The sequence below is a fragment of the Cetorhinus maximus genome, chromosome 24 (genome assembly GCF_964194155.1).
Source record: "Cetorhinus maximus chromosome 24, sCetMax3.hap1.1, whole genome shotgun sequence".
NCBI lineage: Eukaryota > Metazoa > Chordata > Chondrichthyes > Lamniformes > Cetorhinidae > Cetorhinus > Cetorhinus maximus.
Genome location: NC_135902.1, coordinates 30,657,362 through 30,674,807, shown reverse-complemented (window position 1 = coordinate 30,674,807; position 17,446 = coordinate 30,657,362). Strand labels below are relative to the sequence as shown.

General features: G+C 38.8%; 1 protein-coding gene across 4 annotated transcripts in view; it reads right to left on the bottom strand.

The window, feature by feature from the left end:
* The window catches only part of LOC144699743 (uncharacterized), a 124,277-nt gene continuing 106,831 nt past the window's right edge, over window positions 1–17,446 (bottom strand). The window contains exons 4-5 of one of the 4 annotated variants that reach the window (XM_078570936.1): window positions 14,920–14,993; window positions 3,084–3,600 (exon numbers count right to left, since the gene is read on the bottom strand). In XM_078570936.1, coding sequence (XP_078427062.1) covers window positions 14,960–14,993 — 34 coding nt within the window. In that variant the 3' untranslated portion in view covers window positions 3,084–3,600; window positions 14,920–14,959. Of the gene's footprint in view, window positions 399–3,083; window positions 3,601–9,327; window positions 9,403–14,919; window positions 14,994–17,446 lie in introns of those variants that run through there. The other 3 variants (XM_078570934.1, XM_078570937.1, XM_078570935.1) reach the window with 3 other exon arrangements.

Genomic DNA, 17,446 nt, shown 5'->3' with positions numbered 1-17,446 from the left:
TAATTTCACTATGGTGTGCAGGCATTCACACATTAAATTTAATTATTTTAAGTCCATTTAGACTTGCATTTTTTTTTTACAAGGTCTTTGGTTGCGTTTGGGAAAGCTTTTCATTTCTTCAAATGGAAAATAATCACAAAATAAAAAAAAGGACATTAGTAACTAATGATGGTTACTATATCTAAAGGTATTTACCATAAATTCAAGTAATAAACCTTGGCCTGCCTTGCAATGATAGCCCTACATTCAATTAAGTAACCTTTAAAGAGTAAACAGCTACAATCTAAAGAGAATAAAGTCTGAGCTGTTCTTCCATGTCTTTTTCTGACATGTCACCAAAAGTTTCCTTTTTTTCTTTCATTAACTTGAAGATGGCAGCCAGTTGCTCTCGCTGGATCCTAGGATGGAAAGCAGAATGCACAATTCAGTGAGATATCAGTACTTGAAGAATGATGCTAACTAAGATGCATGAGTGATCTATGATGAAATGGTTCATATTTGCCTCCGAAGCAGTCTGAATGGTTCTTAAAAGTTTCTACCTCAACTGCCTACTAGCACAAAATAGGCCTGCAATGAACTGACATGAGAAACTGGGGTATCCCAGAATCTTTGAAAATCCATATGAAGCTTATTCTTTTTAAATAAAAAACTCTTACAAAATATTATAAAGATTGTAATGCTGACATATCTTGGTCACTTTACCAGCAGGAATCCTTGCTTTACAGCAAAATTTGCTGACAACAGGCATGTGAAAAAACTGCATTGCAGTATCTGTAGTGAAATGGGGTAAATTTGGGGTGTCAATCTTAAAGGCAGGCCAATCTGATTCAGCATCTCATTGTAAAAGGCATAGGTTATATTTGTGCATCAACATATTTCTCAGGTGATTGGTGGCCTATTCACAAATGTATTTTATATTTCTGTGAAGTGGTAATTATGCACTGTCCTCCAATCTTCAATTTGTACAGGACTTGGAGCAACATTTTGCAGCATAACAGATTATGGTTATTTTCACCAATGATTTCTCAAAGAACTTGCATTTATATAGCATCTTTCCAGGCTTGCCAAAGCACTTTACAGCCATTGAAGTACATCTGAAGTGTGGTCACTGTTCTAATGGAGGAAGCACAACCAATTTGAGCGAAGGTCCCACAAACTCCCAGTGCTGCACCATAAGTGTCAGCTTAGATTTTGTCCTCAAACCCCTGGAGTGGGACTTCGCATCTCGTCTCTGAAAAGGTTGAGGATGCAGAATGTGACATCCCCAGTCACCAATAGCACAGGGTAATTTTGGCACGCTAAATTCATTATCTATAAACGCACCGGAGATTAAGTACTGTCCCAATAGGTTCATCAATTGAATATTCTTGAAGATTAGAACTCCACCCTTTGTTGTCCTGCTTAATGCAATGGCATTGACCAAATTACAAACCACTACCATGTCTACAGCATGGGCAATATACTGGACAAAAAAAACTATTTGGTTCAGATTTCCCCTTGGCTTAGTCCCCATCATACTTACAGCCAACAGTGCAAAAATCATGATGAAAGCATCACTCAAGCTTCAATGGTTATATGAAAAAGGTGAAAGCTGCCACTTGAAGCCTTACATCATTAGGAAACACCAAGGGCTCAGCTGCAATTCATGCCATTCGTCAATATGTCAAGGCTTCAGAGAGAGTTACCACCCATCAAAATTTAGATGAAACCTTCCTTCTGGGAAATCTCAAATTTCTCAGTTCCTCCCCAATTTAAAGAGTTCAGCCTTGATTCCTTTTACTGTAACCAAACAAAATCAATCACACCCAAATTAGTCCTCCCTTGAATTCGGTCTTGAAATGGCAGGAAAGTCCCAGGAAAAATAAAGGGTCCAGCAAAAAGATCACATTGAGGAAGGAATATCGTATAGTGAATCTGGTGGTTAGAATGTGGAATGGTCAGTCACAAACTATTGTTGAAGCAGACTGAGAAAATTTTGAAACAGATTACATGGCTTCCTGGAAGTGAGGGGTAAGTGAGCAAATCCGGGTGGGATAAGACCAGAAAGTTCATGTAGCTAGAGGGCTAAATGGCAGAAACACAGGCAGCTTCCACATGCTGTGTAGCCTCTTGCACTGGAAGATTTCATAATTCAATGGTCTTCAAATGATCACCTTCAGTATTGGCTTCAATTTTAACACCTTGGGTAAATCATTCATTCTCTGGGACTACAGTGACTGAAGACTAATCCCAATGCACAGTAACTAGGATATAGGATGTAATTTTAGACAAAATGAAAGTCAAATTTAAACTTACATTTGGTCTTGTAATAATATCTGGCAAACAGCTTTCACCAATTTCAGGTCAAATAATTGGACAGCAGTTCAATTAATGGATTCTGAATTTTCCATTGAATACAAAAAAAAGTTGCTGAAACAGGCTGTGATGCTCAGTGCTAAACTTTTGCTTTGCAGTCATTTTGATTAAACAGTTTTACTTTACCCTTGTGTCAATGTACCTACAACATGGAACCAATAATCCCAGGGAAGAGGAGGATGAACAAGGCTACACACTGGAATTGATTCCAGAGGTGTGCAACCAGCCATTCTTCACCTGAAGTAGGTTAGAGACTGTTTGGAACTACCATTGTTGAACCTGATTCTGTCTTTGTGTCCCTCATACCCACCCCAACCTACAACAGGACTTACTGGATCGTGATCAGAAGCACCAGTTAATTTTCTCTGCCCAGTGTTACGCTTGATACATTCAGACAGAAGTTCATTGATTGGCATGCATCTCTGGACTCCACATGCACTCCCTGCAGCACTGTACACACTTATCTGCTTTGTGCAGTTAAGTGTGTACAGGATACACTGCAGCAATTCACTAAGGTTACTTCAAGAGCACTTCCTTCCCTCAGATAGGGAATGCCTTTGTCACCTCTAAATTTCCCTTCAAGTCACATACCATCCAGGCTCGGATAAATATATTCTAACTGAAGCACTGAAACACTTCAGTTGCAAGGTATGATGTGCATATCTTATTAGAAAGGGAGAAGATCCCATCATGTTGACTTTAAAAATAAGTGAACCACCACATTATAGTAACCTCTTGAGACTTTATTGAACATTGTCAAAAGGTAGTGACACATGTAATAGATAAAGCAAATGTTGTTTGTTTCAGAATTACAAATCCATGTTTACAAACTAAAACATCCCCAAAATAGTTAATACACTACAACCCTGTAACAAATTCTCCTTTAAGGCTTAAACAAACCAAACAATTCTGCATTGGTGTGAGAAACAAAATGGATGTCCGGCATTAGTTACACAAAGATATAAGGCTTGCTGTGCACAAACATTAACATTGTCTGTATTGGATAATCTGTATTATATGTAGCTCATAACTGAAAGCACTGATTTATAAATGACTATAAAGAAAATGCATACTATTGTATTAGACTCTACTGCAACATCTATTACAGAATCTTTAACAGCACCTCCCTACTGAGGATAAGCTTCTCATGGGATTTTTGGCTTGACATCCGAAAATTCAAGCCCCCAGCCACTCCTAATTCCATCACGTGCAAGAAAGACTCCCGATTGGTTCTACTCTTCCGCTCTGTAAAGAAAAAAGTTCCTTTATTAAATCACCACAAATGATCAAATATACATGGAGACAGCAAGGTATACACAGATAAATTGCACTTCTTATTCAACTGCAAAGTTATTGCCTGATGAATTTTCAGCAAGTTACTAATCCACTGAACAGGGGGAATCCCAAGTAAAGACTCAACATAAGTACTCTATGTTGCAACAGGTCAGAGTACTTAACTGAACAAGGCACGTGGTTCCACAGGCATCAGCAGCCCTCTGGTACCTTACCCAATGACTACAGGTTGAATGTTGCCAAGTCACTCAAATGCATAAGTCATCAAGCTGAAACCCAATCCTATCTTTGGCTAATGTCAAAGTGTGTACAAGGCACTCTTACAAGCTGGAATGGAAATCTTGGATAATTCTCCCTCGGTCTGGCAGCCATTGAACCCAACTGCAGCTTCACCCTGTGCTTTACCCAGATGGTGTGGAACTGCTCCCTGGTAATCTTATGATCTCAGTTTAGATGGAATTAGGGGTGTATATAGCAGCTTAACCATACACCAAAATTCATGACCACACAAATTTGTTATTTTCTACCCAGAATTGGAAAGCATTGCAATAGCTAAAACCACTGCTGAAATTCAAGTACTCACATTTCTCCTCAACAACCCCTAACCCTCAAACCGTTTTTGCATTTCAAGGTTTTAAAAATTCCAGGGCTAAACTGTAATATTTTAACATTTTGGCTAAACTAGCACAGACAGAACAGACTGCCCAAATTCACCATCATTATAAATTAATTCAAGTCAGTCATTTATTTGCAACCAAAAAGTGGAAAACAATTAAAATGCTAACTTCACTGTAAACAGGCCCAAAACCAGACTTAGCTAGAGCTGTGTTTCAGAAATAATGCTACAAAACCCATGTTACCACCATTTTAAATAAAGGAAATGCATTTCTATATTATGTTCTTAACATGTCTAGTTTCCCCTTTTGGAAACTACTTTTCAAATTTCAAAGAAATTACAGGAAATGTCATAAAGACATTATATAGTTATGTGTTCCCTCTGGCCAACAATAACTAGGTTCTCACATTCTCATGTTGGTGCATGGAGATGTTACCCTCTTCATTAGAGATTTGCCAGTGCAAATTTGGGTAATCATACAAATTATTTTGCAGGCCAATTATCTTCAAACTGATGGTTGTTGAATTACTACATACAACTACAACTATTTCATTTATACAAATTGGATTTACAATGGAGACTGACTTTTTTTACACTTTGTGCAAGGTCATTTTACCCACGCAGACTGGATAAGTTATACATTTGAAAGTACCAATTGAAAATAGATTGGTTTGATAGTGAGTAATTTTAAGACTAAACTGAGGTAGCATATTTTATCAAAGACAGTAGAACGTTTAAGTTTTCACCTGATCCCAAAATCTCTTCATTGATGTTTGCATCAGGAGCAGCTCACTGCACAAGTCACCCATGTTAAATTGGTATTGAAGACCCTCTGCAGAATTATGCTACTCAGTTTAAGATCAGGAATTGTTCTTTGGGTTGATATTTTGGCCTTTTTAAAAAAAAAGACTGTACTATGGGGTGAAGGGAGTTTGCATTTAATTGGTTTCCTGGGCAATATATTGTTTTGCCAGGTTATAGTATTGCAAAATATAACATGAAACTCATTGCAGCAAAATAATCCTAAAGTTCTCACTACATTGAGAAGGTAACATTTTTCTTAGACAAGTCATGGGGAGTTTCACAAGTACCTCAAAGTAAGTTGATTGACAGACTGCAAGATATCTCCTAACAAAACCAAAAATTATTTAAAACCAGTTTTGAAAGTATTGAGATTGATGTGCTACGATCAAAGTACCAAATGCCACCCAATAAATCACAACCATTACAGAAACTCCAGATAGGACGGTAAAACAAAAAGTCAAGGTATATATCATATACCTTCTGTTTAAAATGAGGAAATGTTTTGTACAGAAAAAAATTCCCCTCTAGCCTTGCCTCCAATGTATTTCAACTCTTCTGACCACTGTAGTGTTTAAATGGAGAATAGCAAGTTATACCACCACATTCCAAAATAGGCATACAAGAGATGTTCAGACTAGAAAATGGACCTTCATTATACCCATTAACATCAAGCACTCAAGATGACAATCAGAACAAGTACATCATGAGTTAGCTAAACAGCAAAACTAGCATATACTAACCTCCAGAAAAGCACATCAGTTGTAATGAGTCCTCCATTTGTCACCAACTATTCCTGCAGCTACCCCAAGTACAAAGGCTTTCCTGGCTTGATTCAAAGCTACCTCCTAAGGGAAGGACTTTATCCCAACCAACCACTATTTCCAACACCAAATTGCCCATATTGAAATATTGAATCACTATCCTATTTTAATTAGTGGTGTACCAGTTAGTAGCTGCCAACTTTTGATAATTCCTCTCTCAGAAACAGGGATCTCTCTTCAATAGAGGAAATGCAGGCACAGAATCCTAAACAAGACCACTACCTGACACTAACTCCCACATGGATGCCCATTTCAGGACCAACCAAGAGCCCTTTATTATTTCCATGGTCCCCAGAGTACTTTCATTTCATGAATACAGCAAAACCTTTTCTAACTACATTAGAGAAAAAGACCATTCCCATTCTGCAATTTGTTTTTAAAACTGGTTACTGGCTAATGAGCAAGCTTAACATTTGTGAAATGCTTCCACATGTACAAAAGATCAATCTTCCAAGCTTCCTAGAGGAATCCCTCAATGGATTATTACTTCAGATTGAAACAAAAAGGGAGGAAATATTTTGCATTGAAATCATTTGTAGCGGTTTTCCCTTTGTGTAAGTGTTGGGTTGAAATTTTACACAGTGCTCCACATGCTGATGAAAAGAAAACTGCAGCACACACACAGTACATTATAAATTAAAACCTGGACTTACCAGAGATTCGTTGTATCCTATAGAGTATGCACCATCGTGCCAAGGAAAGGTAAGTGCAGCAAAATAATGTTGACAAATACATGCAGGAAGATGTTGACAGTGCACAACAGGGATAAGAGAAAGAAGCAAGAATCTGGAGCATTATCTTCAAATTAACTGTGCCCCAGTAGTCATGGCAGTTAGTAGCAAATAAAAATGTTTTTCCACAAACCTAGTCACTCAAGCTTTAAATAGAAAATGTGAATATATACATTTATATACACCAATACATTCCTCATAATCCCATAAAGTTGTACTGAACCAGACCAACAATCACTTCAAAAGTACTTCATCAGTTATAAAGTGCTTCAGGATGTCTGAAGTCATGGAACGTGCTATACTAATGCAAGTTTTCTTCCTTTTACAAACCCAAGTTGTCGTTTATGGCTGGATAGTCATTTCAGAGAATTATCAGGAACTACCTCAAGTTCTGAAATGTTTCTTTGGATACAGAACAGATGTGTTGAAGCAACGAAAGAAAACTCCTCATTATAATGATCCTCTCCACGAGATGTTTCTGAATGCTGGACTGGAAGTGGTTTTACCAGGTGCAGGCAGGTCAGAAAAGCTCTTTTGAGTTGGTGCTGGGGGTCTAAGGGGAGGGAAGATTTTCAGCTGCAGTAGTCAAAGTTTACTTGCCAAAAGAGAAATTCCTCCTTAGCCACTCCCTTCTGAAGGGGAACCAGGAGGTAGACAGCAAAAAGAAAGCCAAACAGTTAGCTCTGAATGAATTGAGAGCCAATCACAAGAAAAAAATACTTAATTTGAAAGTTCTGGTTACAGTAAACTGAACAATTTTTGTAAAAATAGCTATTAAAAATCAGCAATGTGTTTTTTTTTTAAAACTCAGCTTAAATGCTTTCTTAATTGCAACTCAAACTGTGTTACTCCAGGAACTACTGATGTAATGTGGAATTACAAACTGGACTAACTGCTCTCAAATAATTCAGGTTTTCACAAATTACACTTAACATCTTTGGAAACAGTTGCACTTATTTAAACTTGCTTAAAGGAAAAAAGGTGTTGGTGTTGTAAGTGCTGGCCTTTTACTAGGACTGGTATCTGAAGGATGACATCCTTGAATCTGTGCCCATTAACAGCAAAATATGCAAACAGAAAAAGGGAAGTGGGATGTGCTTCACCTATGTTTAATCCAATCCCAGTCGTTCTTGGGCAGGTCTAATAAAACCCCTGACCAAACTGCAGTAATTAAAGATGAGCAGGACACTTCCTGTAGGATCAGCAGCTTCAGGCCTAGAATAAATACTGATAGTTAGTACCAGCATCTCTTCAGACATGACTGGCTAGCTCATGAGTTTAATAGTCAGGGATGTGTCATTCTCCAGGTAGCAGTCCCAATAAAAAGCACTTTCTTTCATACAAATTTAAATATACACATCCCACTTTTGGAAGTGGTGGAAAATATAATTTTAAAAAATTCCATACACAGCTACAACCTCAGCAGTCAAAATATCAGTTTTATAAAAATTAAAAAGTTCTGGAACCACACCAGAGGAAAGTTTTACAAGTTCAACAAGCATTGTGCCTTTCGAAATTAGATCAGAGGCAATGAACTGCAGCAAAAACATTTGAACCATGAACACTTGTCAAATTCCATGTGCCCAAAGCTTTTACAGCTCTCCCATACTCACCAATAACATTTCCACAAAACGTTCACATTAGAGTCAATAAAAGTCCAGGATATCTGACCAGCCTGAAAGAGAACTTATACTTTTGTTCCCTCCACAAGCTTTTCTTTGTTTTGTTATACCAATCTTTCCTTTCACCTCAGGTATGCAAAGTATCCAGAGGAATATAGTCCTCCCTTCAAATTCCCACTCCGACAATGTACCTCCCAATATTTTAGCAGCCAGGCTCACAACTATGCAGTGAAAAATTAAACATGCAGACCCAGGCCCCACACTTCACATCATTGTGTTACTTAGGAAACAAGCTGAAGTTTAATTTCCAAGTTAAAGGCCTTCTAGCACTGCAACCTTCTGTCGGCTCCCAAGACAGTTCAAGAATAGCTCAACACATGCTGAGCACTGTGCACATGTAGCAGCACTTAACACTGAACTCATCTTAAACCAAGATACCTTTATTAGGGACCTGCAATCTGCATGCTATCTTCATGTTATCCAAACAGAGGGGGAAGGTGCAAGAAAACACAAGTCATTCAACTTTAGTGCAGATGAATGCCTGAAATATTTAAAAGAAAAGTTGGTGCAAGTTGGGAAGGAAACAGGTCAACAATTCAAGCAACTGTTAGAGTTTAAATGCACTCTTTAACCTGCCAAAGCTAATTTCTAAAGGACACAATAAACAGCTGCCTTCAGTCACTAGTACCCAGGCCCTCCTGTATCAATACTATTACATGGGAACAGTTAAGAGAAACTGCCCTTCTTGGTAACTAAGTCAAAATTTCATTTTTAAAGAAATGATATTGCTATGCTGGCTGTGCTCAGTGTCCAAGAACATGCAATTAAAAATTGGAAGGTGGTGCACAATTGGATTTCTGATATCTCTCTCACACAGGCTCTGACATTCCTTGAGCCAATGTAGAAATTTAAACTACAGTGGGTAGAATTTCTTCTATTTGGACAATTTCAAAAATTAGTGGTGTAGCATTTGCTAGGCCATATAATATCCTCAGGTTAAGAGCCAAGAAACACTTGAACTGCCAGGAGATGCGCCAATATGTCCCTGGTCAACTCAATCCATGTTATTTGCCTTTTTCTCTGCTTTAATTACCTTACCCTCAATGCACCACAAATGAGGAAGGCCATCTTACCTTGCAGTCCAACCCAACTTGAGGGTTCTAAAAAGGAACAGTGCATCAGATAAAATATTGTTCCACAAGAATTCATTGTTTAAGTAATGGATTTGAGTGTTTTCCACCAGTTCATCCAGTTAAATGAAATAAACTGCCACATATGACCGTAAAACCATCAACACAATAGTTTTAGATCAATATGCTTTCAAATTCAATGACGACCTTGTTGCAAGTGTACAAAAATGACTGGGTCAATCATGAGGCACCGTTGGCCAAGAGCCTGCTAGATCTCACGACTGGCAATAGCTGCTTGGAGTCAGTTCGCCATTCATCGTGGAATTTTATCCCAGAAGATGGTGGTGTGAAGGAGGAAAAATTATTCAGATATTTCCCCTGACCATCACACTAGTTCCTACCATTTCTGTACAATTGTTGCTTGTTCAATCACATCTGTGAACAGGCCCAATATTAATAGTTTAGTCAAGCCAAATGTCAACTAGTTAGCACCAGCCTGCTAATCACATGCAAGTCGATGACTAATAACGACAGACCTCCACAACAGCCACATGCCCCATCCATCACTTCAAGCAAAACCAAATTAGCTTTTAAAAAGGAGTCATTTCTATAAACAGTTACTCTTGCCACATTACATATTGGTGATGCTGCAAGATCTGTTTCCAAGATAAATATTTAGAGGATCCTTAAGTTAACCTCATTGAAAGCCAACACTTTTTAAAAAGAGTGCCCACAGTAGATTCTTTCATAAGTGTAGTCCAAATTTCTACTTGCCGGCAAATTACAAGTTACTTAACATCCTGAAAGCATACACTCATTTCACATACTGCATTATTGCAGTTTTCAGCAAACTTCCTTAATGCCAATATTTCATAGTTTAATGTTTACAACAAGCTACTGTCAGAATAACTGACTATTTTTCCCGTCGAGTCCACACTGAATATTCCACCTGCACCAAAAACTCCCATTACGCTACACTTCTGTTTCTCAGCATAAAACAGGATGTCAGTGGCAGGAAAATATAACAGGATCATAACCTCCCCATTGATGTAATGGAATCCCAGCTACAATTTGAGATGTTAATCCAATACAGTCAAGATGTATTCAGTTTTACTATTAGATAAGCAAACTTTTTAAAAACAGTATTGCAGGCTTACTTTTGCAGTAATAAAGCTATTCGACATTGAATTAGCTGCATTGCTTGTTGCATAATCTGAATGAGCTGAAAATTTAACATAAAGGCAGCCCAAGGAGACTGGAATTCAATTGGACTGGCGGTTTATGAATTATTAGAAAATTCATCCAATTTTTCATTGTATTTATGGAATATTAAAAGACAGCTCTCGTTTTTACTTACTTAGAAAGGCTGCAACAGCCTGGTAAACAACATTTGGACCTTTTGTTGAGATCAAATTACACGCATTCTCTGGTCATCTTGTAAGAGTGTATTAGAGTAAAAAACGGAAAGAGCCACCATGCTCAAAAGCAGCAAGCATATATTAGGATTTTATACAATATATCAATCCATTTAAAATAAACAAATGGCAGTTTAATGCAATTATGAATTGTTGCCTACATTACACCGTACTCAAAGCAATTCATTACATATTTGGCGATATTCCAATAACAAAACAACAAATTGTTTTGTTTTAAAAATTGACTTGCTATGGTCTTGTGGCAATGGTCAGAGTAAAGCAATCATTTTCAGATTTTGACCAAATAAAAAACCTGTAACTTTTTTCCTGAATTTAAGGCAATTTAAAAACAATGGGAAGAATTTTAATTGGTTTTGAAACTCAATGAGAAATCAGTTTTTGCATACTTAAAACTTATTAATTCACCTCCATTGCAGAACAGTATAGGGTGCCCTCTAGTGCTTTCCTAGTGTGCTACCTTCCTCCCAGTGATGTTTCAGAGTATATCTTTGCAACTAATTAGTGCCATCAAGTGGAAAGACAGAAATCGCCTGTAATGGAAAATTAAATTTAAAAAAAAATAACCCTTGAAGATTTGGAATTGGGCAGGGAACCAGTTTTGCAGTAGTTTCTTGAAACTTTACCAAATTGATAACTCATCTATCCAGCAACAAAACAATGACTGCAGAATGTTCCTTTATCCAAATGACAGCTCAAGCTATCCTTAACTGATGCAATAATTACACTGTATCCATTGCTGTTATGAATGCTGAAGGGCAGGAAAGAGGAGACAGAGACAAAACTGGTTGGCATGTAAAACACCAATACTTATACCCAGAACTCCACTCCACCACTGGGTGCTCCCACACATCCACCCTCCACAACTAGTTCACCATTAGCAGGTCTGCTTCCAACCACACGAGCCCTATAGTCTGGAATTTTTTGGCTAAACCCATCCCATCTCCCTTTTCTTTAAGTCCCTCTTTAAAAACACATTTGACCAGGCTTTTGATCATCAGTCCCAATACCCCTTTACATTATTTCTGATCATACTTCTGCAAACAATTTTATTTTGCATTGAAGGCTGATACAGATGCTATTTGTTTTTGCTGCCACAAGGAACAAGCTCCAGAGTGCCCTTTCCAGGAGTAGCTCTGTCTAGCATTTGCCCCTTTGATGTTCCATGCATGTTCCTGTGATGGAACAGATCACCCACATGTATCAACCTTGTGCTGCAGGGGAGCTCATTTACTAGGCATAAACTGTGGGCAGAGGCTGGATCTGCAGCGATCAGCAGTCCCCCACATGCATTCCACAACCTCAGGACTGCTGCCCAAATGGCTTCTGTTCTGCAAGTCTGACTAGAATTAGAATGGTTGCAAAGCCACAGTTATTCTGGCTGCTTGCACAGAGGGGTGAAGTATGCGAGGGGTGTGGTGATTTATTTTTGAGCTGACTTTTGCCCAGGGAGCAAACTTCCAAATGCTTCCCATCACTGCTCAGTTATCTGACAGCCAATGTCTTAAACCAAGCTGCTTTTAATCTCTGGGTGATGTCTTCTGATCAGGAAACACATTGCAGAGATTAGATATTCTAAAAGTTTGATCAGGGTCCTGAAGAGGCTTCATTTAAAGAAACTATTTCTAACGTTTACCTGCAGTTAAGAACATCAACACAAACCTAAAATACATTCATATCTTATTCTTCAATTTGTCCACTTCATCCTCCGCTTGCAAGTGTAAATGACACAGCTAGAAGCATACAGATCATTTGATCCTGCACAATTATACATTTTCTTGCATGGCCTCAAGTCATGCAGTGCAGTGCACCTCAGATCACAAGTATTTATAGCCAGTCCCAAAGAGGCCCATTCGTGCAGCGCATGTACCTGAGAATATTCTACACACTATCCATTACATGATGCATTGTGCAAAAGATACAAAACAAAGCAATTTCACAGCTAAAACACCACACAGGCTCATTTACAAATACTTCAAACTTAGGAGGCTGCAATTTAATTTCTGCATGAAAATGGAAAATGCAACACAAGTTGTATGACCAGGAGATTAATGTGATTTAGCTCATTAATTTAGCACAGGCCAGATGGGATAAACAAATATTTTCATATTGCTGTGTTCAGAATTTCTGCTTTTTCACAAGGGAGCAAGCCACTTAGAATGGTTAATAGATCTGTTTAAGGGAACACTACTGTAAAATCTAACAGGACCCAGACAACAAACCACATTGGTCACTGAAGATTTTAATGCCCATGTGTCCAATAAGCTTTGAAACACTAACTAGAAAAGTACAATTATGGCTCAAAAATGAATTAATTGCAGATCCTTAGAATGCCCCAAAATGAGTGACTGCAAAATGGGGTTACAACCAGCCGGGATCTGTTAAGTTTATGCGCCGAATGCCACATTTTCCGTTTCAGCAAATGCAATTTAGTAACAGCCACCTTAATGCACAACTGCTTACAACCAAGTGCAGTGAAACCCCAACACTAAATTGAAAAATGTTTTAGATTGCTTATCCAGTGGAAGGTGGTTCTACAGATAAACAAAGCAATTATCCTGGATAAGTGGCAGTGTAGCTCAGAGGACACCTTTGGCATCAGCCACCAGCAGGTATATTGCCCAGGGGGAAAAAAGATCAATGACCTCTATCACACCAATTATTCTTTCCTCCATTTTAAAATTCTCATCCTCTTTTTAAAAACTTTCCATGTCCTCAGCCCTCTCTAACACTAACCTCCTCCAGGCATTATATCTGCACACCTCCAATTCTGGGCTCTTGTGCATCCATTAACTGTTCAACCACTGGTGGCCAAGTCTGCAGCCGTCAAGGCCCCAAGTGCTTGGTTTACCTCAAACTTTCCCTAGCTCCCTTTTCTCCTTCAATCTGTTCTTTAAAACCTACTGATTAATATTTTGGCCATTCCCCCCAATATCTCCATATGTGGTTTGATGTAAAGTTTTTGATGATGCTCCCATGAGGCACCTTAGGACATTTTACTAAAGATTGATTTCTTGCCCTCCCACTTAAAGAGGAAACCTATCAACTACTCCACCTCTAATCTAGAGGGGCATTCAACCACTCCACTAGTCTGAGGGGACACAGATTACACTTGTGTAGCACAATATATCCCTTCATTATAAATTGACTCCAAGTTATAGGTCAGCACTCTTGCTTTAGAGTTTAAAAATACACTGGGTTGAAGAGTGTGGATAGCAGGTTTATGTTCAGAATTACCTTGGTCTTCATTAATGGCATCACAAGAGAGGGGCCAAAGGCAACCAAAAAAGTCAGTCTCTGAAGTAAGTTTCATGCATCCCATAAAAATACTCACCAGTGCCTTTAAACCCAGCTCAATTTGTAGGCCACAAGTATAAAAATGTCAGCAAAATCTACCAGTGACACGCTGGTACAAGTATAACCAAAATGAGATTGGAGGGAGGAGGATAGGGAACAAATCACTTTCTACTCAAGAATACATGCCAGGACAGACGGTCTTTAGGGGACTGGTGGAAAGTAACATTAGCAAAATAAGTTACAAAGCCTGTTGATTTTAGTATGATAAATTATGCATTTGAGGAAACATCTGTATCTATGGTAATTACATTAGAAAGAAATCACAACTGTACCAGATCATGCTGATAAAAGTAGAGAATGGAGCCAGAGAGAGAGAGAGAAAAAGGGACTGGTGATGGTGGTGAGCAAAGGGCAAAACACAGACCTCAAGAGATACTGTGGTGGTTTGGGGTGGGCAAGGAGAGAAAGAACACCATCCCTGCCATTAGTGCAATCCCTGTGTTTGTATCATTATACTTCAGTTAACTAAGCTGTACTGATAAGTGGAATTTACTTCCCATTAAGTATCCATACTGTCACACTGGATATAACCTTGTGAAGCCTGTATTAACAGCCAAGTGATTCCTGTTTAAATACTCCATTCATTTATAAAGCTGGAGCTTTACCCGATTGACCAATTAATACAGGTTTGCAGTAGTTTCAGGTAAAAGTGGGTTAATTTATTAGGCAGGCAATGCTTCAAGAATGACAGATGGAAATTGTGTTACAATGTGATAGATTGACATGCATGGGGGATACTGAAGGTAAAGAACCTTACCAATATATTGTTACAGAAATAGTCTCACCAGGCCTAGAACCTACACGGAGGTGAAGTCAGGGGTTAATTCAACCCTGCAATAAGAAAGGTCAGGAAAAAGGTTTGCAAAGCTCAAAAAAAAAACAGCAATATTAAATATTGTAACAAAAATTGATCTAGGCATTTTGCTAACGTTCAAAATAAAAAAAAATTAAAAACCAATGAAGTCATTATGAAGAGTGCACAAATATGATCCTGATGAACAAAAGGTTGTTTTCACAGTAATGTGGGAGTCTTTTGTTCAGCACATGGTGTAACATTTTAATTGTTGTTGTCTTCTGATTAAAAGATGTAAGCCCAAAAATTATTACTCCTAATATTCAGATGCTGAATGTTTGTACGGCATCCCATTGCTCTATGTTTCAGCCCCGATTTTACTGGAGGTGTTGACCCAGTCCTCACTGAAATAGGTTCAATGAAGGCAATAAGTGCTCATCTGCTGATATCACCAAGTGTTAATTTGAGCCTCACTGAAACAAAGAAAAGTGAAGATACATTACAAGCAGTCGTAGATTACAGATTTAAACCAGTTCACAGAGAATCATCCAATTATGTACAGCACAATATTGGATACCACACCATGTTAGCTCAGCCAGGGTGGAACATGTCTGGAGCACTAATGGCACCATATGGCAGGAGGATGGCTGTGTGCCCACATAAGGTGGGGCTACCGAATGAAACAAGCACCAAACTCATTTGGATATCAAAAAGTCAAATGACAAGTGTAGTGACTGAGCTCAAAGTCAAGCTCTCAACGCAAGGAACCAATATCTTCTTTCCAGAATAAAGAATGAACGAACCTACCTATATTTATTTAATCCTTTAATCACGCTGTTCACAAAGGTGCCTTGTAGCCAAACATGGCAGCCAGCTTGCCCATAGCAAGGAGCCACGAAAAGCAACTAGTTAACCCATTTTTGATGGAGGTCGAGGGATAGAATGTTAGCTAGAGTGTTGAGGAATTCCCTCTTGGTGCAGATATCTTATGTCCACCTGGTTAGCTGGAACTTCAGTTCGACAGGGCACAATTTAGAGTACAGTTGCCTAGTTTGTATGCTCAAAGTTTCATAGCAGGACATGAATCCATGACTTCGTGACTCAGAGGTATGTTACCACTGAGCTTAATGGAATGCAAATACCAACTGCAATTTTAGTCTTCTGGACAGATGGCTAAGCTGCTTATCCAAAATAGCTAAAGACCTTCTTTAGGCATATAGCTCAGAGTCCAATTGAATTAAAATTAACCAATAACTGTCCCAGCAGGGTGGCTGCTGTGGCTTTCCTTCCAGGCCAAGATGAGCAAGGACCTGTTGGGAGAGGAAATGGCCAGTTCTTTCTGGCTCCACAAAGAAACGTTGATATCCCTGCCTTTCTGGAACCCCACTCCCTGTACATACAAGTGGTGGAGGGTGGGAGCCCAATTTTCTAGAGGCTGTCAGCTGCACCCCATGCACTTCCTACCTGTATTACAGAGTCCCAGGACTTAAAATAGCCTGGGCCTGATGAATACAACAGTGGGTAAAATTTCCATCTTATCTACCCACTACCTGGCCAGAGTGGAAAATTAGGGTCAAAATCACAACCAAATGGCTGTTCATTCCAATGATTAAAGCTTTTTTAAAATTTTCAGTACAACAGTTACCCAAATAAAAGAATATGAATAGCTTCCATAGTATTGTCTTGACTCACTGGGTCTGCTTGGGAACTCCAAATCTGTCCAAATCTACTTAGGAAGCCAAAATGAAATTCACTAAAAACTCAGTGGTAACAGGAAACTCAAGTTAGCATACATTTATAGGTTTAATCTAACCAAGGCACAAAAGTACAGCCTTAAACTACACAAAATGCCACACAACAGTACATACCAACTACACTTCTAGACTTCTGAATCCATCAGCAACATCTACAAGTATTTTACCCTTCAAACAGCCAATTCTAGCTTCCTTCATATTACTAGAGTCAAGATCTTGACACAGGAATAACAGACATTCGGCGTCAAGCACCTTTTCATGCAGCATAATCCTTAACCTGCCTAATATCATACCATTTTATCAGGCCATTCAAACATGCTGAAAGCTAAGATTGCAGAGAGATAGGACAGGGCTTAATATCCAGGGAACAAAACTCAGATTTTGGCTAAACCATCAAGGGAGTCACCAGAGACCAGATATATTAAGGGACTGAATCAGTTCACCTGTTAAGTCTGGTATGCGGCATTATTAGCAGACACTAGGTTAATTGTGGAATGCATACTGAATGCTGTTGGTTAGTAAGGAGCTGAGCACACAGTATGTTCTGCTAGTTCATCGCCAAGGCCTCCTGTAGTGCCTCCTTGCAGCAGCAGCAACACAAACTAGGCAAAAGCAAAATACTGCGGATGCTGGAAATCTGAAACAAAAACTCCTGGAAAAACTCAGGTCTGACAGCATCTGCGGAGAGGAATACAGTTGACGTTTCGAGTCCGTATGACTCTTCATCAGAGCAACTA